This window comes from Protomyctophum parallelum, assembly GCF_964188405.1.
Source record: "Protomyctophum parallelum genome assembly, chromosome: 16".
Taxonomy (NCBI): domain Eukaryota; kingdom Metazoa; phylum Chordata; class Actinopteri; order Myctophiformes; family Myctophidae; genus Protomyctophum; species Protomyctophum parallelum.
The window spans coordinates 42880523-42907410 of record NC_139711.1 but is presented as its reverse complement, the minus strand read 5'-3'; the positions used below and the strand labels follow the sequence as shown (position 1 = coordinate 42907410).

At 45.7% G+C, this 26888-nt stretch overlaps 2 protein-coding genes across 2 annotated transcripts in view; both read left to right on the top strand.

Moving 5' to 3' along the window:
- polr1a (RNA polymerase I subunit A) overlaps positions 1 to 26888 on the top strand; it is a 67398-nt gene that overhangs the window by 15567 nt on the left and 24943 nt on the right. The window contains exons 7-20 of the mRNA XM_083786361.1: positions 1166 to 1254; positions 3305 to 3385; positions 3628 to 3733; positions 4908 to 5061; positions 6712 to 6885; positions 7017 to 7139; positions 7775 to 8002; positions 8864 to 8971; positions 14616 to 14762; positions 15861 to 16052; positions 17219 to 17368; positions 22136 to 22319; positions 23780 to 23862; positions 24651 to 24809. Of these exons, the coding sequence (XP_083642487.1) occupies positions 1166 to 1254; positions 3305 to 3385; positions 3628 to 3733; positions 4908 to 5061; positions 6712 to 6885; positions 7017 to 7139; positions 7775 to 8002; positions 8864 to 8971; positions 14616 to 14762; positions 15861 to 16052; positions 17219 to 17368; positions 22136 to 22319; positions 23780 to 23862; positions 24651 to 24809 (1978 nt within the window). The remainder of the gene's footprint in view (positions 1 to 1165; positions 1255 to 3304; positions 3386 to 3627; positions 3734 to 4907; positions 5062 to 6711; positions 6886 to 7016; positions 7140 to 7774; positions 8003 to 8863; positions 8972 to 14615; positions 14763 to 15860; positions 16053 to 17218; positions 17369 to 22135; positions 22320 to 23779; positions 23863 to 24650; positions 24810 to 26888) is intronic.
- Positions 18137 to 20056, top strand: LOC310873301 (negative elongation factor B-like; the record flags this gene model as incomplete). Its single annotated transcript, XM_083785649.1, has 1 exon — positions 18137 to 20056. One exon carries the CDS (start codon positions 18137 to 18139, stop codon positions 20054 to 20056), a length of 1920 nt encoding a protein of 639 aa, XP_083641775.1.

Sequence of the window (26888 nt, the reverse complement as noted above, 5' to 3'; positions counted from 1 at the left end):
GATTAACATTTCTATGGCCGATGGTCGTTAAGAGTCTATTGTTCCGTCGTCATGTTGTTTTCGGACGTCTATTTAGACGTGTGACAACAACAACGACGCAACAATAGGACGCCTAGCTATCGCTTTCGGGGGAGGGCTAGTGTTACTTTCGGTCAAAATCTCGAGGCACACCTGGAGATTTCAAAGGCACAGTAAAGTGCCGCGGTACATAGGTTGAGAAACACTGGGCTAATAAACTATTCAATTCAATTTAATTCAATCAATCAACCAAGTGGACGCGACGGTCAGTAAAACATTGTTCTTATTCTGTGCTCTAGGAGTGGGGCGGCTGTGGCTCAGGAGGTAGAGCAGGTCGTCCAATGATCCGTGGGTCGGCGGTTCAAATCCCGGCTCCTCCTCCTGTCCACATGTCGAAGTGTCCTTGGGCAAGACACTGAACCCCACATTGCCTCCAATGAGTCGATCGGTGTGAGCTCGCCACCATTGGTGTGTGAATGTGGGAAGTGAGGACGCTGACGTCGACTGTTCGCAGCTTCACCTTCCAATGTAATGAATGAATGAGCGCTTTGAGCACTTGGAAAAGCGCGATAAAAGTGCAATTCATATTATTATTATTTTTTCACTTAATTTTTATTGAAGGAAGAAAAGACAACTGACAAGACTATACGGAAAGAAAAAGAAAATAAAAAGACAAAGTAAAAGAAAAAAGGCTGCATTTTTCATATTACAAAAAACATTCAATGAAATCCTATTGCAATATCGCTAGGCTGAGAGAAGAGATTCCACTTTTCCCACTTTTTATAGAATGAATGTTAGTTTTTCCATAGCATACAGTTCCTCAATAATGTCCATCCATTGATCTTTCGTTGGTGGGTCCTGTTGGTATACCAGCGTCGTGTGATTGCTTTTTTACTTGCTGCTAAGAGGATCTTGATTCAATATTTATCATGTATTAGAAACTCTTCAGGGATATTTCCCAACAGTAGAAAAGGAACAGACAGAGGTATCTCAAAACACAGAATGGTCTCCAAGGTGGAGTGGATATCCTGCCAGTATTTCTGAATTTTAGGACAAGACCAGAAAATATGAGCGTGGCCCGCCCCCTTGTGGCCACACTGTGCAATTCATATTATTAATAAAATATTGTTGTTATTCTGTGCTCTAGGATCGGCCGGTCCGTGGTGCGACGGGAACACAACAGCAAGCTGATCGTCACCATGCCTCAAGGAGCGCAGACCGGCGACGACACCGAAGGTACAAATAATAAACACATTCTGACCTCAGATCAGATTCTACAAAATGTCTTCTACATCCTGACAGTTTTCCATTCTGACCTGAGATCAGATTCTAAAAATGTCTTCTACATCCTGACAGTTTTCCATTCTGACCTGAGATCAGATTCTAAAAATGTCTTCTACATCCTGAGACAGTTTTCCATTCTGACCTGAGATCAGATTCTAAAAATGTCTTCTATGTCAGTCGCTCTTCGATTTTTCAAAAATAGCAGACCTACAAGCTCGTAGCGCGCCACTCGGTGGCGCGCTATGAGCTTGTAGATCTGCTATTTTTCAATAGCTAAAGCATGACATGATGCTAACACCAAAATGGGTTAACTGGAATGTTGTTATAATCATATAATGGAGGTCAATGGGGCTCAACTTCCCCACATTTGGTGCCATACATCAGTGTTGTTTTTGGCAGCAAATTTAGATTTTAGTTTTTTAGTCATAGGCCCTCATTTATCAATCGAGTGTAAAATCTGCCACAAATTCGAGTGCAGGTTTCGTAGTACACCCACGTCTCCACGGCATTTATAAAGTGATCGCAAACAGCTGATCCTTCCTTAATTTCGTTCTCACGTTAATAAATGTCACGGCTGAATTTGATCTGGCACGCCCTAAGAAATCAAGCCTCGCCCTCGTTTTTGCGACCTGAACCACTGCTATACGATCTGGAAACCATGGTTACCGTGCCTTTCTGCCCGCCTCACCCCCCTCTCTCATACACACACACACACACACACACACAGACGCACACAAGTTGCACGCACACGCAACTTGCAAGCCCAACTAACTGGTGTGTTGTTAAATAAATAAACAACGAACACCTGCATGAATTAAATAAAGTTGTCTGTTTCTCCTCTCGCTTCGTTTCCCTTGCTGCCCGCCTCACCCCCCCCACACATATCGCAATGTTTCACTGTGTGTTGTTAGTTGTATATTAAATCATTAAAGTATTTTTAATTTAATATACAACAATATATATTAGTGAACGAAAACCTGAACCTGTGAACCATAATTAAATAACAAATAGGCACACACACGCTGCTGTTTTGCAGGTGCTCCTCCTGTCCAGTGTGTCTGTCTGTCTGTCTGTCTGTCTGTCTGTCTCTCTCTATCACAGTGGTCCGTCCGTGACCAACTGACCATGCACGTTCCGACGTTCGACAGTCTATTTAGATTGCCTCGCAGACGTTAGTCACTGCAGTGGCCGCCGGCCGGGCTGTCAACTGTCATTATATGAATGTGCAGCAAAAACCGTATATAGCCTCATGTGGCTGGTGGTTGCTTGGCTGCCGTAATATACCTATATATCTCCGATGCAGTTCCCACTTGCGCTGGGAGCCTGGCACGGTACATTTGGCATTGAGCGACGCGTCGGGTTTATTATATTGCACATAGGCCTACCGTAAGAAAGACATCGGCCTTCATGCTGTAGATTAGGCTACAGTAGCCTAGGCTATACCACGTTGGGACTGCTGCACTATACTCTCCAACGTCCCGTCATGGAAATATTTCAGCACAGACAGCCCAAATCCTCGCATGTATGCGCTCATGCAAAACACTGTTTAAATGGCTTAAGCATCTCTTGCAACATTGTTTTTAATTGCGCGATTTTATCTCCTACTAATTTCATATGACACATGTATTCCTTAACATTTTTATTTATTTATTTTCTACATGTAGCCCATATATACATTATACATACCTTTTATATAAACATTTTAGGAGTGAATACATATATGTTTAGATGCCTGTGACAGCCTCTCAGCAGTTCAGACAAGGCTGCTCCGCTTGTGTAAAACAGAAAAACAGCGTACGCCAGCTGAAGAGTAGACGTGACTATTTGTCCTACTCAAGTTCAATTTCAAGCTTTGCCGGAAATGTTAAATGCCGAAAATGTCGGTAATTTCGGCATGCGCCCATATTTTGGCGTACGCACGGTTGATAAATGAGGGCCATAGTCTCTTGAATAGTTCTCACAGTGTCTTCTAAAATGGACGGTTTTTTTCTTCTCCCTGTAGAAGACCTGCTGGCGGGGAAGAGAGGCTACATGACGCCTAGTACTGGCAAAGACCATATCACTAAAGTATGGGCCAAAGAAGGTACGTATGGAATAAAGTGAAGCAGTGAGTCTGGGGGAAGCCCAGGGGAACACACACATTAACGAGAAGCGGCGCATTTCCAGCTTGTACATCTGCTGAATTTTTTGCATCAATGCTCCCTCCCTCCCTCCTTCCCTCCTTCCCTCCCTCCCTCCCTCCCTCCCTCCTTCCCTCCCTCCCTCCCTCCCTCCCTCCCTCCTTCCCTCCTTCCCTCCCTCCCTCCCTGTGTCCTTTGTGTCCAGGTTTTTTCCTCAGGTGTTTGTTTCCTGGACTCATGCAGCAACCAGACGACCCCGCCTTCTATCCAGACATGTTCTTCCTGGAGCTGCTCGTGGTCCCTCCCAGCAAGTACTGTACCCCCCCCCCCCCACACACACACACACACACACACACACACAACATTAATTTAATTGAACATTAGGCTTCAATGCTGCGGGCGGGAACCCCTTCTGGGGCGACTGTGGCTCAGGAGGTAGAGCAGGTCGCCGTCGGTCGTCCGATGATCCATGGGTCGGCGGTTCGAATCCCGGCTCCTCCTCCTGTCTACATGTCAAAGTGTCCTTGGGCAAGACACTGAACCCCAAATTGCTCCCGATGTGCTGGTTGGTACCTTGCATGGCTTCCGCCGCAATCGGTGTATGAATGTGTGTGTGTGTGTGTGTGTGAATGGGTGAATGTAATGCACAATCTATGTAAAGCGCCTTGGATAAAGGCGCTATATAAATGCATCATTTACCATTTATTAAAGGACCACTTCACCACTTTTCAACCTATCTTCATATAATAGGTCCTCACTAATAATCTTGAAAAAATGGCGCAATTTTCTTCTACTCTGTCTGTGTCTCATAGGAGTGCTGTGGGCAGTTCAGAAACCGTCTTCCAATGACATGATCGATGGGGAATACAAGCTAATAAAAACTGCAGGCTTTCTAGTACTGAAAAGTTGCAATGCGAAAATGGAAGCCATCGTTCTCACGATAATGAACATCTAAACATTTTTGTAAAAAAATCTTGTTAAAAAAATAATCTGCCTAATGATGATGTCACTGGAAGACGGTTTCTAAACTGCCCACAGCCCTCCTATGAGACACGGACTGAGTAGAAAAATATCGTGCCATTTTATCATGATTATTAGTGAGGACCTATTATATGAAGATAGGTTGAAAAGTGGTGAAGTGGTCCTTTAAGCATTATCTTATAGTATAGCTATTGAAACGTTTTGTAGAATCGAGCTCAGGTCTAAATGGCTTAACCCATTCTGGGCGGGAACCCCTTTTGGTGTTAGCATTATGTTATGCTTTAGCTATTGAAAAATAGCAGATCTACAAGCTCATAGCACGCCACCGAGTGGCACGCTACGAGCTTGTAGGTCTGCTATTTTTTGAAAAATCGAAGAACGACTGACATAGAAACATGGCTTTTTCAGAAAACTGTCAGGATGTAGAAGACATTTGTAGAATCTGATCTCAGGTCAGAATGGCTTTAATATGGTATGATGAGCATTCTACTAACACTGTTCCAGGTACCGTCCCATCAACCGCCTGGGAGACCAGATGTTCACCAACGGCCAGACGGTCAACATGCAGGCCGTCATGAAGGACTGTGGGATCATCCAGAAGCTGCTGGCCCTCATCGCCGGAGAGAAGCTCCACAAGGACACGTCCACCGAGGAGGAGGTCAGACCGCACACAATTCAAAGGGCTTTATTGGCATGAGAAAACATACGTTTACATTGCCAAAGCAGAAAGAACAATACAACAATACAGCAATGCAATCAATGCAAATTATGTACTTTGAAGGTCAGAATCTTCAATAGATCAACTTCTATGTACCATGATCACTCGATGCAGGTATAGTGCAGGAATATACACAATGATTAGTCTTTAGGGTGGTTGTGTTCCGTTTGATATCCTTCACAGCAACTCACAAATCTTGCTGCTATGTTTGCACATTGTTGTACTTCGCTTTTTCGAGTTTTTTGTCATTGGTCATGTTTTCAAAATCTCCGTGTGTGGTTTACAATCTGTGGGAAGTATGTGTCTCTGATGTCTTGGTACAATGGACAGATGGTTAGGAAGTGTAGCTCGGTTTCCACTTCATTTTGTGTGCAAGTCTGTCTTCTCTCGGGATCACACACACTGCACTGGGTGGACACTAGAGGGCGCTGGTTCCCCAACACTGGGTATATAACACTATAGAGCGTCGCAGTCCCGCCTCCTCGAGAGACCCGGAAAATAATTCCCTGTTCATTTGATTATTCAATTAGTTCTCAACTAATTTAGTACTCGATTAATCAAATCGGCAACTAATCACTAGAGTTTTTTGCAATGTATCATAGGTGATTTCCATGCACTTAACCATAGGTTTCCAGTGTTAAGTGTAACTAAACTAAAGAGGAGTGATCCATCTCTCTTCCCTTACAATCTGATGATAGTTGCACAGTAGCGACTGCAAAGCAAAATATGACACATAACGATTATAGTATCAAGAACAAAACATATGGATTGAATATTTATTTTTAAATTACCTATTTGAGTTCAGAAGAGTACTGTTCCTGCTAGACTGACACATGTGTAGCTATTCTTTAATCAAATGTATGCAGTCAGAATAAGCCTAAAGACACCATGAGTTGCTTTAATTAATTTTAATTTAGTTTGTCTTATTTGAATAGCAGCCTAATCAGCAGCTAATCAAATGAAATTTTGAATGAATTATATTTTTTGTTAGTTAGAACCTGTCTAAAATAACCTAAAATATATTTTTAAGGTGATAAATAAATAATTGGCAGATGAATCGATTATGAAAATAATCGTTAGTTGCAGCCCTAGTGTGTGTGTGTGTGTGTGTGTGTGTGTGTGTGTGTGTGTGTGTGTGTGTGTGTGTGTGTGTGTGTGTGTGTGTGTGTGTGTGTGTGTGTGTGTGTGTGTGTGTGTGATAGAAACATAGGACTTTTCAAGAAAACTGTCAGGATTTAGAAGACATTCGTAGTATCGTCCTCAGGTCTAAACGGGTCTAACTGTTTCCTACTCCAGGTGGCGCTACAGCAGCAGGTGGTGGTGGTGGACATGTCGTTAACCCATTCTGACCTGAGATCAGATTCTAAAAATGTCTGTTTGAAAATGACAGTTTTCTGAAAAAGCTATGTTTCTATGTCAGTCGTTCTTCGATTAAAAAAAAATAGCAGACCTACAAGCTCGTAGCGCGCCACTCGGTGGCGCGCTATGATCTGCTATATGATCTGCTATTTTTCAATAGCTAAAGCATAGCGTAATGCTAACACCAAAAGGGGTTCCCGCCTAAAATGGGTTAACTGTTTCCTCCACCAGGTGGCGCAGCAGCCGGTGGTGGTCGTTGACATGTCGTTCCTCTCTGGCATCGTGGGCGAGACGTTGACGGACAAACTGTACACGATCTGGATTCGCCTGCAGAGTCACGTGAACATCGTGTTCGACAGCGACATGGACAAGCTGATGAGTGAGAAATACCCCGGCATCAGACAGGTACGCAAGCTGCCTCAAATCTTTCAGAAAATTGTCATGATTTTAGAAAACGTTTTCTTTTTTAATTTTGACGTCCGGCCCGAATGGGTTGAGAACAACATAATGACTTGAGTGTTTGTGATCCGTGGCAGATCCTGGAGAAGAAGGACGGACTGTTCCGGAAGCACATGATGGGTAAGAGGGTGGACTACGCCGCGCGATCCGTCATCTGTCCCGACATGTACATCGGAACCAACGAGATCGGGATACCTATGGTAGGTTTGATGCGTCAGCCGGGTGACCTTATTGCGTTCTTCCTCTGTTAGGTGTTTGCCACCAAGCTGACGTTACCCCCAGCCCGGTGACCTTATTGAGCGTTTCCTCTGTTAGGTGTTTGCCACCAAGCTGACGTTACCCCCAGCCCGGTGACCTTATTGCGTGCTTCCTCTGTTAGGTGTTTGCCAGACGTTACCCCCAGCCCGGTGACCTTATTGAGTGCTTCCTCTGTTAGGTGTTTGCCAGACGTTACCCCCAGCCCGGTGACCTTATTGAGTGCTTCCTCTGTTAGGTGTTTGCCAGACGTTACCCCCAGCCCGGTGACCTTATTGAGTGCTTCCTCTGTTAGGTGTTTGCCAGACGTTACCCCCAGCCCGGTGACCTTATTGAGTGTTTCCTCTGTTAGGTGTTTGCCAGACGTTACCCCCAGCCCGGTGACCTTATTGAGTGCTTCCTCTGTTAGGTGTTTGCCAGACGTTACCCCCAGCCCGGTGACCTTATTGCGCGTTTCCTCTGTTAGGTGTTTGCCAGACGTTACCCCCAGCCCGGTGACCTTATCGAGTGCTTCCTCTGTTAGGTGTTTGCCAGACGTTACCCCCAGCCCGGTGACCTTATTGAGTGCTTCCTCTGTTAGGTGTTTGCCACCAAGCTGACGTACCCCCAGCCCGTGACGCCCTTCAACGTGAAGGAGCTGCGCCAGGCGGTGCTCAACGGGCCCAACGTACACCCCGGCGCCTCCATGGTGATCAGCGAGGACGGCAGGAGGACCATCCTGCAGGCCAGCAATGCCACGCAGCGGGAGGCGGTGGCCAAGCAGCTGCTGACGCCGTGCCCCGGCCCGCACCTCATGCCCATGAAGATAGTAAGTGCTGTCCTATCTAGCAGCGATGGTAAGTAAGTAGGAGGTATTCCTACTTGCAGGGGTTCCCAAGCTTTTCAGGTCGAGACCCAAAAGAGAGATGAGGGTATCTCCTAATCCAGGGCGCTCTCCGTGGTTATGAACGGATCGATATGCTGGCGCTTCATTTCTGCTCCTCATCCGTCTCTCCCGCAAAATATGAATGCTTTTTGGATCATATATCGTATAAATTAAAATGATCGCAATGTAAAGTCAACTTTTTTTAGTAGATTGTTTCCGGGTCATGGCTTTCAGAGTAAAAGCCCTGAGACAACCCTGGCCACCCAGAGCTCCTATTTTGAAGCACTTCCGGCACTGGGGTTAGGGTTAACCCTTATCCCTAAACTTATTTGCCATTTTTTTACTATTTAAAGAAACCTTTTAAAATAGTTCAAATAGCCAATCTACAAGCTCACAACGTCTCGATGTAGATCGACTGGATGAACTAGAGCCCTAGATGTTTACCCCGGGACCCAAACTAGTGAACATACAGTAGCAGAATTTGTTTTGAATTCATGAAAATCTATCTTTTCTTTGGGAATGTTTTTTTTTTAATTTTTTGATTATGAATAATAATTAAAAACAAAATATAGGAAACAAAAGAAGAGTAAGGAACCCATAAAAATGAGTCCGCGACCCACAAATTGGTCCCGACCCATTGTTTGGGAACCAGTGTTCTACGGTGAAATCTCTCCAAAATAGCAGATATACAAGCTCACAATGCGTTGCGGTGCTGCACGTTACGAGCTTGTAGATCAGCTTTTTTAAACTAAAATGTCGTGCTGTCCTGTGTGTGTGTGTGTGTGTGTGTGTGTGTGTGTGCAGGTGAATCGTCACATAAAGAATGGAGATGTGTTGCTGCTCAACAGACAGCCCACCCTCCATAGACCCTCCATCCAGGCCCACCTGGCTCGCATCCTGCCGGGAGAAAAGGTAACGGCCGTACCCTTCTTTTGTTTTTGTGGCTTTCGCCTTTTATTACATTTTTTATACAGACAGTAGGCTGACAGGAAATGGGGGGGGGGGAAGACATGCAGTAAAGGCCGCCGGGATCGGGAGTCGAACCCCAGGCCGGCTACCCTACCCTGTTTTAAGTCCACTCCAGCCCCAATTCATTTTATTTTCCACCTTTTTATTGTGAAACCAGAGGCTGCTTGTGTGTCTCCGTGGACATATTTTGTTGTTTTCGTCGTCTAAAACTAAGACGAAAGATGTTCATCGACTACCTCTTTTCACTGACAAAAACTAAAGGGAAACTAAATGAAAACTTAAGCTATGATGACTAAAACTAAGACTAAATATACTGACGACAACAACAACAAATAAAAATTAGACTAAAATGTTAAGAAGGGACAGGTGGACAAGAGATCCAGTATAAGTCATTTTACACTTGGTTACATGCTGAAAATAGCAGATCTACAAGTTCACAACGCATCGCAGCGTGACACGTTGTGAGACAAGTACTGTCTTTAAGTGTAAAAACAGTCATTACGACGGCATCGAGGCCCACCAAAATTAATTTTAGTTGACTAAATCAACTGTAGATTTTGTCACTACTAGACTAACACTGAAACATTCCAGGTGACTAAAATGTGAGTGCAACTAAATGAAGTGTCAGAACAGAAGCTAAACTGCTTGGCCGAAACCTTGTGCTGAAACGTGTACTGTGATTTCAGTTATGTGTGGAAGCATTTGTTATTAGTTATTTTAAGATCGAAGTGGACAAACATTCTAGCATGAGAATAAAGCGTGTTTTGAAGAGTGTTTGAATTGGTCAAAGTAGCAACAGAATACATTTAGAATCGATACTGTTGGAAACCAGAGCCTAGCGGCCCCGGCGTCAGGAGTAGCACCCCGTTTCCCCCAATCGAGCAAGCCACCCAAATAACATGAGAACATTCACATGTTCAAATTGTATGCAAGAAGAAGTGCACCCAAAATCACCATATATATACAGTTAGTGTGTGTGTGTGTGTGTGTGTGTGTGTGTGTGTGTGTGTGTGTGTGTGTGTGTGTGTGTGTGTGTGTGTGTGTGTGTGTGTGTGTGTGTGTGTGTGTGTGTGTGTGTGTGTGTGTGTGTGTGTGTGTGTGTGTGTGTGTTAGGTTGCACGCAGGTGGTGAAAAACAACCATGCTGTTTTTGTGCTCAGACCCACCCAACCAGCCACCCACCCACACACATAGCTCCGCTCAAAAAAGCAGATGGGTTTATATTCACTGAATTAAATGTCAAATAACCATTTCCTGTCACAGGTTAGGCAGGATGTGTGCATGTGGAGAGTTTGGCTGTCACAAGTGCATGAATGATTCACAGACAGGAAGCTACAGTATATGCCCCTGTTCTGAGGGGGGAGGAAGTGTGAACGCTCAAACACTCGTTTGAGCGTTTGAGCACACTCCTTTTAAGGCACGAGTGGAAGCTGTGTAGAAACTGTATGTTAAGACTGGGGACTTTCCGAACGTCTGTCGTACCAGCATTGCATCAGACAGCAGTATATATGCCTAAGCGCGGAGGAGAAACTCTCTCTTCTGTTTGCGCGAGCTGGCGAACTCAACTACAGACTCTCTGCTGCAAACATCTCTCATCACCTCATTTGAGACGTTTTTTGAGTAGATATTTTCGCCTCCCATGCTTTTTACCTGAGACTGAAAGTTTACATCTCCTCTGCCGTTTCTCTGAATTACCTTTTGGTGAGTATTGGAGTATAACTAGCCATTTATGTACTGCTGAGTAGAAATACTCTCAACCCCTGACTAGGGGAGGAGGGTTGGTGACACACTATCGACGAGAACGTCTTTAGTGCACCGCTTGATTGAGAAAAAAGGGAATAACTGATTGTGACCGAAACTGACGCAAGATGCCGCGCATGCAGGCTCTGGTGAAGAGTTCAGTGGTCACGAGGAGATATATCAGTGACCCTATTGATCAAGCCTGTGCACCACTTGATTGAGAATAAAGGGAATAACTGATTGTGACCGAAACTGACGCAAGATGCCGCGCATGCAGGCTCTGGTGAAGAGTTCAGTGGTCACGAGGAGATATATCAGTGACCCTATTGATCAAGCCTGTGCACCACTTGATTGAGAATAAAGGGAATAACTGATTGTGACCGAAACTGACGCAAGATGACTTGCAGGCTCTGGTGAAGAGTTCAGTGGTCACGAGGAGATATATCAGTGACCCTATTGATCAAGCCTGTGCACCACTTGATTGAGAATAAAGGGAATAACTGATTGTGACCGAAACTGATGCAAGATGACTTGCAGGCTCTGGTGAAGAGTTCAGTGGTCACGAGGAGATATATCAGTGACCCTATTGATCAAGCCTGTGCACCACTTGATTGAGAATAAAGGGAATAACTGATTGTGACCGAAACTGACGCAAGATGCCGCGCATGCAGGCTCTGGTGAAGAGTTCAGTGGTCACGAGGAGATATATCAGTGACCCTATTGATCAAGCCTGTGCACCACTTGATTGAGAATAAAGGGAATAACTGATTGTGACCGAAACTGACGCAAGATGACTTGCAGGCTCTGGTGAAGAGTTCAGTGGTCACGAGGAGATATATCAGTGACCCTATTGATCAAGCCTGTGCACCACTTGATTGAGAATAAAGGGAATAACTGATTGTGACCGAAACTGATGCAAGATGACTTGCAGGCTCTGGTGAAGAGTTCAGTGGTCACGAGGAGATATATCAGTGACCCTATTGATCAAGCCTGTGTCCCCGGGATCACCTTAACATATTCGAGAGTGAGCACCTGAAAGATAAGGTGTTTCATACTGTATGTGTGTGAAAGATAAGACGTTTCATACTGTATGTGTGTGAAAGATAAGGTGTTTAATACTGTATGTGTGTGAAAGATAAGGTGTTTAATACTGTATGTGTGTGAAAGATAAGGTGTTTCATACTGTATGTGTGTGAAAGATAAGGTGTTTAATACTGTATGTGTGTGAAAGATAAGACGTTTCATACTCTGTGTGTGAAAGATAAGGTGTTTAATACTGTATGTGTGTGAAAGATAAGACGTTTCATACTCTGTGTGTGAAAGATAAGGTGTTTAATACTGTATGTGTGTGAAAGATAAGACGTTTCATACTCTGTGTGTGCCTGCATTGCTATGCTGAGACCTCTGCTAGAGGTTATGATATTACTGTATTGGTTTATCTCTGTAAAGGTGGTGATCAATAAACTAAACTGTTAATCTAATGCACACATAAATTAGTTCACAAAGACAGGTTGGTCAAAAATAATAATTAACTTATCCATGATACAGAGAGCATTGGTGTATACTGTATGTACACAGAAGTATTCATATTCGGATAAATAACACAGAGCATTGGTGTATATGTACACAGAGGTATTCATTAGAGCTGGGACTCGATTACAATTTTTTATCTAATTAATTAGAGGCTTTGTAATTAATTAATCTTGATTAATTCCATTTTAATCGCATATATCGCAATATTCGACCTGAGAACAGTGAGAAACCTTTTGTTTTTGTATCCCAGTGAATCAATGAATAGTGACTACGGAATTCCACAAATTTTCAACATTTTACTATGTCATTAATATACCTTAGAGTTGTTGTGTGGAAATAAAAAAAAGTCCCCCCATTCTGTGTTGCCTAGAACTGGAGGTCTGAAAAAAACGGTAACATTATGAAGTACATCTCTGTGACATCACAAAGATGTACTTCATAATGTTACTGTTTTTTCCCCCCAGACCTCCAGTTCTAGGCAACACAGAATGGGGTGACTTTTTATTTTTTCCACACGACTCCATAGAAAAATGTCGAAAATGAGTGGTATATCCCTTTAAGCAATAAAACTCCCCCCCCCCCCCCCCCAACAGATAAACAAGTGCAGCAAGTGCCTATATAAAGTGTCTATATGAATAGTCAAATGTGCTTTGCGTGGTGGGGTATAAGAAATCAAATAAAAACAACTTTATTGGGGGGGGAACAATATGTGGAATGAACTGCTGAGGAGTGCATTTCACATGGGGTTGGGGCAGACCATTGTCTGACCACAGCACGGACTTCCACGCTTACTGCAGTATTATGCCGTTATCCATGCGTCCATCCGATAGCTTTTAAATGTAAATGTCCCATCCACTGAGCAAAAGCCATATCATTCATTCGATTCAACAAGGTGCACATGCACGCACTACAGTCGGGGGACACGCGACAGGCCAACAGCACACACACCAAGGCCCGCCCCCGCTCGATCATGATTGGCGGAAGGCCCCCCTCTATCCTGAATGGATGAAGACTGGGCCACCTGGCTCAGCGGCTCAGGCCTGGGCCGTGGCTCAGCGGTCCAGGCACCTTGTCTGGTAAATCCAGTCTGGCAGTGTGCCGCGGGTTCGACTCCCGATCCCGACGGCCTTTACTGCATGTCACCCTCCCATCTCTCTCCCCATTTCCTGTCAGCCTACTGTCTGTCCCTCCATAAAAAATATAAAATAAAGGCGAAAGCCTCAAGAAAAAGCTCAATCTATGGTTTCTTCCACTGTTTGGTTGTATGTAGAAGAGCAAGAAAATGGCTTTAGAACCAGTGTTGTTTTTGTCAGCACATTTAGATTTTAGTTTTAGTCATAGTCTCTTGGAATAGTTTCCATTTAGTTTCAGTCACATTTTAGTCACCTGGAATGTTTTGGTGTTAGTCGACTAACTATCCTGTGAGATTTTAAGGCCTAATTTTAAACTTGCTGAAAATAGAAGATCTACAAGCTCACAACCGCCGCGCTGCGATGCGTTGTGAGCTTGTAGATCTGCTATTTTCAGCACGAGTAAAAATACTTGTACTGGATCTCTCGTCTCGTCCACTAGTCCCTCCCTAATATTTTAGTCTAGTTTTTATTTGTTGACGAAATTGTCTGTATATTTAGACTTGGTTTCTTTTTTGTCATCGTAGCTTAGTTTTAATTTAGTTTCCATTTAGTTTTCGTCAGTGAAAAATGGTTAGTCGACGAACATTCTTCGCCTTAGTTTTAGTCGGCGAAATCGAGTAGTTCCGACATACTATTGATCCGAAACCTCAATCCCTGACCTAGCCATAAGCACGGGAGCAGCGCATGTCGGTCCATCGCATGTCCCCATTGTAAAGGCGGTCTGTGGGACACATGCTCAAAAGGACAATTCATAATAATGATAAGGAAGCAACACAAGAATTCAGAGTTATGAGGATTTTACTCGAGTAGGAGAAAAGACTTACCTGTCATGCATGGAAGCCCCAGTCTGACTCACACAGTCACAAAAGGACGACAGCCTTTATAGCTCACTCCCACAACAACCAAACCCCCGACATAGAAGACGTTGAGCCAACACAACAAATGGGACAGTGACATCCTAAACCAACCAGCACCACAGGGGTCTATCAGACTGTAACTTTAGAGTATTATTACACCATGCGTTCGGACCTTTGGCGTGTCGGATATGGCGTGTACACCACACAAAATCAACACTGTTTACAACGATAATATCTAAACATAATAATTCCAATAAAAATGTTTTGAGTGGTGAGCTTTCATTTGGCTTCATTCCATGCATGCCTCGTGTGACTGGCCCACCAGGTGCTGAGGCTCCACTACGCCAACTGCAAGGCCTACAACGCTGACTTTGACGGAGACGAGATGAACGCTCACTTCCCCCAGAGTGAGCTGAGCCGCGCCGAGGCCTACCAGCTGGTCAGCACGGACAAACAGTACCTGGTCCCCAAGGTACGACACACACACACACAGGCTTACCACCTGGTCGGTTATTAAAGGGATTGTGACATAAAGAAAAGGTTTTGGAATTGTTCTTATTTTTTTTAGGTTATCTAATCTCAATTGCACCCAAAAAACATGAACCTTTTACATTCAGTAGATTTTCTGTGATCTGGGGTTTTCTGGCTCAAACAGGTGCTCTGATTTGCCGGCAGTAAGTGATGTAAGACCCTGCAAATCCCATTATGTCAATGGGATTTGCCAGCAGATGTCACTGTTTTCACTGTGTTGCCTGTTTTCATTGTAGCTCAAAAGGCTTCCAAACCCCAAAGAAAACTTCAGACCACAGAAAATCCACTGAATGTTCAAAGTTCAGGTTTTTTGGGTGTCATTGACGTCATAAAACCTAAAATAAAAAATAAAAATAAAAATAAATGAAAATGGATGTCATAAAACCTTTAAATATTTTGTGAAGCCACTAAGGAAATCTGGATTTCCTGAAAGTTCATATAATGGCCTGTTGTGGCGCTGTCATTGGGCCCAAAAAAAACCATAGCCCCATAGAAGTCCATGTATTTGGGCCCAACTTCACCTAGACTGTATTACCTTAATAAACATGGTCATGAATACTTTCTGCTTCCAGTCACTAGTTTAAAGTCTCATTTCTAATGTCATAATATTCTTTTTGGAAAATTATTTTATTATTAAAAAAATGACCATAAAGTTGCGTATGTTCTGAGGGGTGTGGCTAGTCTATGAACGGGATCCCTCACCCACTCGAGTCAAAATAAAAACCAACGAAGAAGAAGGGGGGGAAGTCCCGCCTCGTTGTCTGGGCCAGCCAATGGGCCAGCTGGGCCCAAACGGATCTAGAAAGATGGCGACTTACAATTCAAGGACTGACAGGCTTCATTTTACGTTCATGTTAGACCCGGGGAACGCTTTGTCCATATTTTTTACAGTCTATGGTCTAGACTGGCAGTGGTCAGAATCCCCCCCCCCCCCAAAAAGAAAAGAAAATCCAATAAAGTCTGCACACCGGGTCATGCACCCAAACGTTTAAAAATGTATTTGGTTGTGATGTGTGTGTGGTGTGTACTGTATATATAGGACGGTAAGCCGCTCGCCGGGCTGATCCAGGACCACATGGTGTCCGGCACCAGGATGACCATCCGGGGCTGTTTCTTCACCAAGGACCAGTACACGGAGCTGGTCTACCGGGGCCTGACCGACAGGCCCGGACGCATCAAGCTGCTGCCGCCCGCCATACTCAAACCACAGGTCCTCTGGTCTGGCAAACAGGTACTTCACACATTCATACTCAAACCACAGGGCCTCTGGTCTGGCAAACAGGTACTTCACACATTCACCCAAACCACAGGTCCTCTGGTCTGGCAAACAGGTACTTCACACATTCACCCAAACCACAGGGCCTCTGATCTGGCAAACAGGTACTTCACACATTCACCCAAACCACAGGGCCTCTGATCTGGCAAACAAGTACTTCACACATTAGTACTCAAACCACAGGGCCTCTGGTCTGGCAAACAGGTACTTCACACATTCACCCAAACCACAGGGCCTCTGATCTGGCAAACAAGTACTTCACACATTAGTACTCAAACCACAGGGCCTCTGGTCTGGCAAACAGGTACTTCACACATTCATACTCAAACCACAGGGCCTCTGGTCTGGCAAACAGGTACTTCACACATTCACCGCCACACATATTCAAACCAACTTGGGGAGACAGGGCCTTCGCAGTGGCCGCCCCTTCTCTGTGGAACTTTCTCCCAACACACATCAGAGCTGCCCCCACCTTCGACATGTTCAAAAGCACACTTAAAACCCACCTTTTCAGACTGGCTTTCCCTACATAACCCCCCCCCCCCACACACACACACACACACACACACACCCTTCTTGTTTGTCCACTTCTGAATTTAGATTTCTAGCTTTTGAGTGGTGCAACCACTCCAACGAACAGCAATGTCAGTGTTAACCTATGTGACTATGTATGTGTGTGACTGAGTAGCAGTAGGGGCAAAAGTGGCGCTGTTGTGCCAGAAACAGAGAGAGAGAGAGATAGTGCTGCACTGTTGCCTGCCAATGAGAGACAGAGAGATTTAAAGATTCAAGCTTTTCACTTCCCGTTCATTTACGTTTTTTCCGATCGCCTAGCAACCACAAGGCATTCATACATTGTATACTTAATCAATAAAAACCCTTAATTGACGACTATGGCAGTGTATTGATTTTAGTGTTGGCTGTTTAAAAATGACAGATCCATATATTATTTTACTTTTTCTTTCAATGTGGGGGTCCTCGAGACGACAAAGCTACTGGTTTAGAAGGCCTTTGTAGAAGCTGACCTCGGGAATGTGCAGGATTTGTTTTCTTGACACTGGTATTGCCACTTTTACATCTTTGAAGTCCAAAATGTGAGCTCCGTATCCGTCTGGTCTCAGGTGGTGTCCACTCTGCTGCTCAACGTGATCCCTCCGGACGCCTTGCCTCTCCACCTGACCGGGAGGTCAAAGATCCCTGGCAAGTCCTGGATCCAGGTGCCACCCAGGCTGCCCCCCGGGTACCACCCTGACACCATGTGTGACTCCCAGGTAAGACCCAGGCTGCCACCCGGGTACCACCCTGACTAGGGATGAAGCTCATACAGTTTTATTGATAACAAGCACCTTATCGATCGGGGCTTTTCTAGAAAAACAACGGCCTTAGTACTTTTCTAACAGACGGAAAGGCAATATAACTTTTTACTTTTTAGAAAAATAATATTTGGAGCCGGCCACCAGCAAATCTACATCTGTCCTCACTGACACCAGATTAACTTAACTGTGCCGTATTAAGAAGCTCTGTTGTTTCACAGGCTAGTTGTTTCAGGCCTGAACACGTCAATTAAAAATAAATCCATATATGGGAATAACAGGGATTGTGTTAGGCATCGACAGGGAATGCCCATATATGGAGACACTGACCTCATCACACACTGGATAGCCATACAGGGTGTGACATACTACATCACTGAATATATGGAGCTGGCCAGAAACTCTACATCCGACCTCACTGACACCAGATTAATAGTTTTTACTCCTGCTTCTCAACGGCTGTAAGCTCTGTTGTTTCAGCGCAACCTCGCCCTAAACTTACTGGTATATGCACATGTCAACGGGTTGCGTATTGTGACATCAGAACAGATCTGTGATCAGTCTATATAAGTGGTCGCACAGTGTTTGACATATCACCGCTCTGTGACGGCAATTGCAATGTTTGTTTTGTTGTGTTTTTCCAGTTTAGCTACACGTACATCTGCGGTTAAATCCCATGTTCCAAGCGTTTAACACATTTTACTTTTTGATTGTTGAAACGAAATAATGTTTTCCGGGCTGCGCGATTTGAAGATACAGAATGGCGAGAACCTCAAAAAGATCCTCTCCAAGGCACAGAGTGCCACGGAGTGTCTCAAAGCCGTGGATCAGTTCCAGACAAAGAACGGCATCCCCATGCCGACCCTCCAGGCCGCGCTGCCGTTCCTGGACCTCCACGACACCCCGCGGTTGGAGTTCCACCAGCTGGCCTTCGACGAGCTGCGGGACATGCTGACGGAGAGGATCGCCGCCATCGCGGCGGAGGGCAGGGACGAGGACCGATACGTGAAGCTGAAGCTGCTGCTGGAGAAGAGCTTCCCGCTGGTCAGGATGCCCGCCATGCAGCCGGTGATCCTGCAGGTGCTGAAGTATCTGCCTGAGGTGCCGGAGGACATCCTGGCGACGGTGCTGGCCGACAAGGAGCTGTACAGGGTCTGCGGCGTGGAGGTGAAGCGTCAGATCTGGCAGGGCAGCCAGAACCTGTTCGCTGAGGAGGTGAAGCCGCTGCTCAAGCAGTACATCGCGGAGAAGGAGGCGGCGCTCTTCAGCAGCAACCTCTCCCCGCTGCACAACTTCATGAGCCCCACGCCCAAGACGAGGCGCCAGGGCGACGTGGTCATGAAGCTGACCCGGATGATCGGCAAGAACGTGATCCTGTACGACATGGTGCTGCAGTTCCTGCGCATGCTCTTCAGGCGCACGCGCAAGGTCCACTACTGCACGCTGCGGGCCGAGCTGCTCATGTCGCTCCACGACTGCGACGTCAGCGAGATCTGCAACGAGGAGCCCTGCCACAAGTTCACCTGGTGCCTGGACGCCTGCATCCGCGAGAAGTTTGTGGACGCCAAGCGAGCCAGAGAGCTGCAGGGCTTCCTCGACGGCGTGAAGCAGGGCGAGGAGCACGTGCTGGCCGATCTGTCCATGATCCTGTGCGACCCGTACGCCAGTCACACGCTGGTGCTGAGCACGGTGAAGAACCTCCAGGACCTCCTCAATCAGAACGCTCTGCCCAGGGACAGCCCGGAGCTGATCCTGCTCCTCAGGATGCTGTCGTTGGGTCAGGGCGCTTGGGACATGATCAACAACCAGGTCTTCAGCGAGCCTCCCTTGGATTTAGAAGTGGTGACCCGTTTCCTGCCGGCGATGATGGCCGTGGTCGTGGACGACTACACGTTCATCGTGGACCAGAAGCTGCCCAGCCAGGAGAAGACGGCTTATCCCACCGCTCTGACGGGAACCTTCACCAGGTTCCTGAAGGACGACAAGGTTGCCTGCGAGATCGGCCTCTACTACGTCAACAACACGGCCCGGATGATGAACAAGAGGGCCTTGCAGAGGTTCCTCCCGGCCTTGGCGGGCTCTCACAGCGACATGGCCTTCAGGGACATCTTCCTGCATCTGCTGACCGGAACCCTGGCGACCCTGCTCTTTGACGCCTTCGGCTCCGAGGAGTTCTGCTCGGCGGTCTTTGACGGCTTCCTCCTCACGGCGTCCGGGGCGAACGAGAACGTCCACAGACACGCGCTGCGCATGCTGCTCCACCTTTACAACAAGGTGCTGCCGTCCTCCATGGCGGCCCTGGTGAAGACCCTGGAGCCCAAGCAGAGCAGCGGCGAGCCGGTGAAGGAGCTGTACCAGCAGCTGACCGAGAAGCTGGAGGCCCACAAGAAGAGCCATTGTCAGCTGCAGGGCAAAGGCCCGTCGTCCCTGGACCTCCGGACCCTGCACCCCGTTCCGGGCCCCTGCTCCACCGCTACCGCCTTCACCCCCCAGCTCCTCTTTGACACGGGCGGAGGAGGAGGGGCGCACTCTGCGTCGTCACCCGCGGTGGACAAGAGATCCGACGACGGTCTTCCTGGTGACTCTACGGACATGAGACTGGCTTGTGAAAACTTGGAGAAGAAAGTTACTGAACATCCTACTTGACTTCGCCAATGGGTTGAAACGGGTGTCACATTTTGCCCAGCAGAAAGACATCAACAAGACTGTTTTCTGAGTCTAACAGGGGCATCAGCCTCCAAGAAGGGCCTGTGTGACGGTTTCCCCCTTCTATGATGACTTGTTAGGGTCCCTCCAAGAAGGGCCTGTGTGAAGGTTTCCCCCTTCTATGATGACTGTTAAGGTCCCTCCAAGAAGGGCCTGTGTGAAGGTTTCCCCCTTCTATGATGACTGTTAGGGTCCCTTCACACTGGCTGATCATCCAGTGTGCAGCCACCTTTAGAGAGGATTCCACATAATATGAGCCAACGGTGTGAAGTTGTGAACGGAACACGCCGTATATAGGACACTCCATATAGGGAAGACAGAGTGACATCAGCAGTACGATGTGGCGTCTTTCGAGAATGGAATATAAGACCCATGGAACTCTGATGATGATCTATCCAGGTTGTTCCTACAAGCATAACAGGACAGTCAGGCTCGGTACCCGATAGAACGCCACCGTCGCCAACACCACCGCAAGACAGTCCCGGGGAAAAGAGCTGGCCGGTGTGCTCCAGGGTCGGAGAAGCGGTGGTGTCGGTCGGTCCGTCCAACATTTGAGAACGCGTTTCGGCAAACTTTTAAAGTCTACTCTGAAGAACGCTGTTTGTCGGAACGCGTCGGGCGCTCTCAAAATGTTGCAGTGCTGCTTTTTTCCACTTTGTTGGTTTTACGAGTTACGTTATCCTCAAAGCTGATCACCCACTCTACTGCCTTAACTCATTTAGGCCTGACGTCGACATTTAATAAATGTCAATCATGACAGTTTTCTGAAATACCTCGTGTTTCTGTATCAGTGGTTCTCAATATTTCATGTCAAGGACCCCAGAAATCTATGTAATTAATTGGCCACCGACCTCCATCTGAAAACCTCCCCAGGAACCCCCCAGAAGCAAAGATTTGAGTTTAAAAAACGTTCGCTCTGAAAGAATATATATTCAAAGATTTGTGCCGCAATTTTCACGATCTTTTAAGAATAGCAGATCTACAAGCTCGTAGTGCGGCACCGAGTGCCGCGCTACGAGCTTGTAGATCTGCTATTTTTCAATAGCTAAAGTATAACATGCTTAAAACACCAAAAGGGGTTCCCGTCCAGAATGTGCCTCAACCCAAGGGTTAAACCCACCTTGCTTTTCTTACCGATAATTATCTCGTCTTCTAAACGTGATGATATTTAACTCCTACAACCAGCAATGTCTGTGTACACCTGACTTATGTGTTCACCTATGTATAAGCACCAGTATGAGTACCAATAGGGGCGCTGTTGTGCCATGCAGAAACAGAGAGAGAGAGAGTGCTGCACTGTTGCCTGCTAATGAGAGAGAGAGAGGGGGGAGAGGGGAGTTGCACCACTCGATTCACACGGGTGTGATTTTTGTGCTGAGACATTTTGGCATATATCGATTATTACCGATGTCGATATGATCTCATTCTGTATTGAAAAATGTATAATTTGTCCATTCTGAAAAATACATGTAACGGGGTGTCTGCACTGCATGCTTTATAGTCAAGTCAGATTGAACTTTTATACCTTTTTATATTTATAATAGTGTGAGCTTGTAGATCTGTTCAAGCTTTTACTGTGGCCTTGTTTATCTGTAAATGTTAATTAATCGGTCTGATTGATTAATCGAACCGATGCCGATTAATCTAAAAACAACTCAAATCGGCCGATACCGATGTGTTTGCCGATTAACCCATTTTGGGGCGGGAACCCCTTTTGGTGTTAGCATTATGTTGTGCTTTAGCTATTGAAAAATAGCAGATCTACAAGCTCATAGCGCGCCACCGAGTGGCGCGCTACGAGCTTGTAGGTCTGCTATTTTCGACTGACATAGACATAGAAAACATAGCGTTTTCAGAAAACTGTAATTTTCAAACAAGACATTTTTTTAGATCTGATCTGGAGTCAGAATGGGTTTAATCTCCCATCACTGTGTTCTTTCATCAGGTGGTGATCCGCCACGGGGAGCTGATCTCAGGTCAGAATGGGTTTAATCTCCCATCACTGTGTTCTTTCATCAGGTGGTGATCCGCCACGGGGAGCTGCTGGTGGGGGTCCTGGACAAGGCCCACTATGGCGCCTCGGCGTACGGCCTGGTCCACTGCTGCTTCGAGCTGTACGGAGGGGAGACCAGCGGCAAGCTGCTCAGCTGCCTGGCCCGGCTGTTCACCGCCTACCTGCAGCTCTACCGAGGCTTCACGCTGGGTAAGGTCTGGCTGGGTAAGGTTCAGCTGGGTGAGGTTCTGCTGGGTAAAGTGAACAGTGATGTAAATACTAGGTTTTCAATGTAACGAGTCCTGGGATGCAGGGATGGCCTTTTAGAAATGAGTCCCAGGGACATTTTATGAGTCCCACTTCAGCGACGTTTGGAGTCATATTTTGCAATTTTCTTTTACAAATTGCAGCATTTAACCCCCTTTTCATTTTGTATGGTTATAATGTGGCTATATTCATGTAGAAAACAGAAGAAGAAATTATTATTATTATAACTAAAACTAGCAAAATAAACTAGAATAAAAAACAGTACAGTAGTGCATCCCGTGGATGCAGAGGTCGTTGTTTTTACCAGCTGCAAGCTGGTCAATAAGAGCTTGCCAGAGTTCCGACCGGGTAGTACACACTGGAGATCATTTTCTGCTGAGCCTGCTCTGTTGCCAAGCCTGCATATTTCCAGTCTAACGTGGATTCATTCACAGTTGCTTGCCTGGTTTGGTTTTTGGAGGCTGCTTAGCTTATTTCTTTCACGACAGTTGCCACCACTGGCAACAACCCATAACATCCCATCGTCTGCACGGCATGGCTAGCAGTTCTGATTGGCTGCCTCGTCTCCAGCCATGTTGCCTCAGAATACTTTGGGGTCACTAATTTGAGCATAACAGCGGAGCGCAGCAAAAAAGTGGCATAACGTCAGCAGCAGACCCACAGATAATAATAATGCTAATAATAATTTGGGCTTGTTTTTATTTATTTTTAAATCGTGAAAATGTGCCTCAAATCTTTGAATATATATATATTCCTTCAGAGTTTCAGTTTTTAACTTGAATCTTTGCTTCTGGGAGGGTCCCTGGAACAACATATTTTCGGATGGGGGTCGGCGGCCAATTACATATCATTTTTGTTGTCCTTGACGTGAAATATTGAGAACCACTGATATAGAAACATGAGGTTATTCAGATTTCTTTTTCGACGTCTGGCCTAAATGGGTTCAAAGTGAAACACAACCTTGGTGCTCTGGGCTTTCATGACAAACACGTAAAAAACGCATTCCTTGGAGGGTTATGAGGAGGCAATCGGTATGGAACCGTACACGCTACACGCAACAAAATATCCTTTTTGCCATTCCCATTAAACATTTGCCAGCCTTATCGCCAAAACATGACATGCCCAAAATGGGGATTCCCTAAATTGTTGTTCTGTTCCTTCTCCGCTTGCCCCAATACGCGACATGTGGAGGAGGGGTCATCAGGTCATCATCACGTCCTCCCTATCCACGGGCGCTCTGGAACTGCACGCCCCGGGTGCGGAAACTGTGAATTGTCACGTTTTGTGACATCGTTTGTCTTTGATTACGTCACAGATGTGACATGCCCTTATATGACTCTTCACTGCTTGCCTACAGCTGTAAATGTTAAATGGTGCATTTATATGTGTGTGTGTGCGTGCAGGTGTGGAGGACATCTTGGTGAAACCCGGAGCCAACAAGCAGAGGAGGAAGCTCATAAAACACTCTCTAACCTACGGCACCAGAGTGAGTTAATGATCATCCTTAGTTTAGGCCGGATGGGCGCTCTACGTCATCTTCTAGATAGAAGTAATGATAATAATGAATTATATATATATACATATATATATACAAAATATCCTATCTACAAGCTCTCAATTACGGAGCCCCTGAATGGCCATGCATTCAAAATATATTTGATCTTGTATGTATACGTACAGTACAAGATATTATCTTGTATGTACAAGATAATATCTTGTACTGTACGTACAAGATAAAATATATTTTTGGCCATTCAGGGGCTCCGTACTCAATGAATGAAGATAGGCTATTTTATTTTATTTTATTCTTATTACTATAAGATTACATACAGCATTGGAGTTGTAAATACAAAATAAATCATATATTCATATAAAAACAAAAGGTTTAAACCCATTCTGGGCGGGAACCCCTTTTGGTGTTAGCACTATGTTATGCTTTAGCTATTGAAAAATAGCAGATCTACAAGCTCATAGCACGCCACCGAGTGGCGCGCTACGAGCTTGTAGGTCTGCTATTTTTGAAAAATCGAAGAGCGACTGACGTAGAAGACATTTTTAGAATCTGATCTCAGGTCAGAATGGAAAACTGTCAGGATGTAGAAGACATTTTTAGAATCTGATCTCAGGTCAGAATGGAAAACTGTCAGGATGTAGAAGACATTTTGTAGAATCTGATCTCAGGTCAGTGATGTGTGATGTTGCTGTGTCCAGGCCCTGCAGGCAGCCTTTAGAATCTGATCTCAGGTCAGTGATGTGTGATGTTGCTGTGTCCAGGCCCTGCAGGCAGCCTTCAACCTGCCTCCAGACGTTGAGGACGCGGAGGCGCGCGGCCGCTGGCAGGACGCCCACCTCAACCCCGACCAGAGGGACTTCAACACGGCCGACCTCAAGTTCAAAGAGGTGGCCAACCAGGTCAACAACGACATCAACAAGGTACGTTCAAAGAGGTGGCCAACCAGGTCAACAACGACATCAACAAGGTACGTTCAAAGAGGTGGCCAACCAGGTCAACAACGACATCAACAAGGTACGACCTCAAGTTCAAAGAGGTGGCCAACCAGGTCAACAACGACATCAACAAGGTACGACCTCAAGTTCAAAGAGGTGGCCAACCAGGTCAACAACGACATCAACAAGGTACGACCTCAAGTTCAAAGAGGTGGCCAACCAGGTCAACAACGACATCAACAAGGTACGACCTCAAGTTCAAAGAGGTGGCCAACCAGGTCAACAACGACATCAACAAGGTACGACCTCAAGTTCAAAGAGGTGGCCAACCAGGTCAACAACGACATCAACAAGGTATGTTCAAAGAGGTGGCCAACCAGGTCAACAACGACATCAACAAGGTACGACCTCAAGTTCAAAGAGGTGGCCAACCAGGTCAACAACGACATCAACAAGGTACGTTCAAAGAGGTGGCCAACCAGGTCAACAACGACATCAACAAGGTACGTTCAAAGAGGTGGCCAACCAGGTCAACAACGACATCAACAAGGTACGACCTCAAGTTCAAAGAGGTGGCCAACCAGGTCAACAACGACATCAACAAGGTACGACCTCAAGTTCAAGGAGGTGGCCAACCAGGTCAACAACGACATCAACAAGGTACGACCTCAAGTTCAAGGAGGTGGCCAACCAGGTCAACAACGACATCAACAAGGTAAGTTCAAAGAGGTGGCCAACCAGGTCAACAACGACATCAACAAGGTACGTTCAAAGAGGTGGCCAACCAGGTCAACAACGACATCAACAAGGTACGACCTCAAGTTCAAAGAGGTGGCCAACCAGGTCAACAACGACATCAACAAGGTACGACCTCAAGTTCAAAGAGGTGGCCAACCAGGTCAACAACGACATCAACAAGGTACGACCTCAAGTTCAAAGAGGTGGCCAACCAGGTCAACAACGACATCAACAAGGTAAGTTCAAAGAGGTGGCCAACCAGGTCAACAACGACATCAACAAGGTACGTTCAAAGAGGTGGCCAACCAGGTCAACAACGACATCAACAAGGTAATAATAATAATAATAAACTTTATTTGTATAGCACCTTTCATGACATGAAATGCAGCTCAAAGTGCTTTACAGAGCAATGGAGGGGAAAAAAAGAAGAAAAGCAAGGCAAAGACATTAAAAAACAAGCAGTAATGGAATACAGTGAGGACATGAATAACAAAAAATAAAAGATCAATTAAAAGCAATGTTGTAGAAGTGGGTCTTGAGCTGTGCTTTAAAAATGTCTACAGAGGCTGCCTGTCGAAGGTACAGTGGGAGTTTGTTCCATTCCATGCCGTCGGCCCGTAGAAGCAAAAAGCTGCTTCCCCGTATTTTTTTGTTGCCATTTGTTTAGGCAAAGCGAGCAGGCCAGCAGTGGAAGACCTTAGGGGGCGGTTTGGGACATATTTAGGCAGGCAGTCATGTAGGTAGGAAGGTGCGAGACCATTGAGAGCTTTATACACAAGCAAAATAATTTTAAAATCAATCCTAAAAACAAGGTATGCGCTAACTAAAAAGAGAACCAAGCTCAACACCCCTTGGTCTGCTCTGCGTGCGCTAGGTCCACTGTAAGGAGCACAGCACATGCATTCACACACGTAACACGGCGATTGCCTTACTGGAAACCCTGAACTATATCTGTTTCCCCCTACATTCTGCTTCAATGACCAGAGGACCTTTACCAGGGAGCATCCAGTCTCACCAACTCTTTATGTTCATACAGTGTAACCGTCTGGAATGGCCTTTCCTCTGCTTTATTCAGCCTCCAACTAACTCTGAATAGTTAGACCGGTTACTATTTGTTCGTTAACGCAGCATCAATTAAATGTTTTGAGTAAAAATCAGCTATTTAACATGTCTCGCGATTGTCATTTAATCCACCCAAAACATACTTTTTGTAAGCAAAATACTATCGTTTAGATGAATCAGACGCAAACCAAGCTTGTTTTAGGTCTAAAACAAGCTTCAAAAAGCTGCGTCCTCATAGACGGAATAAGCCAGCGAAATTTCCAG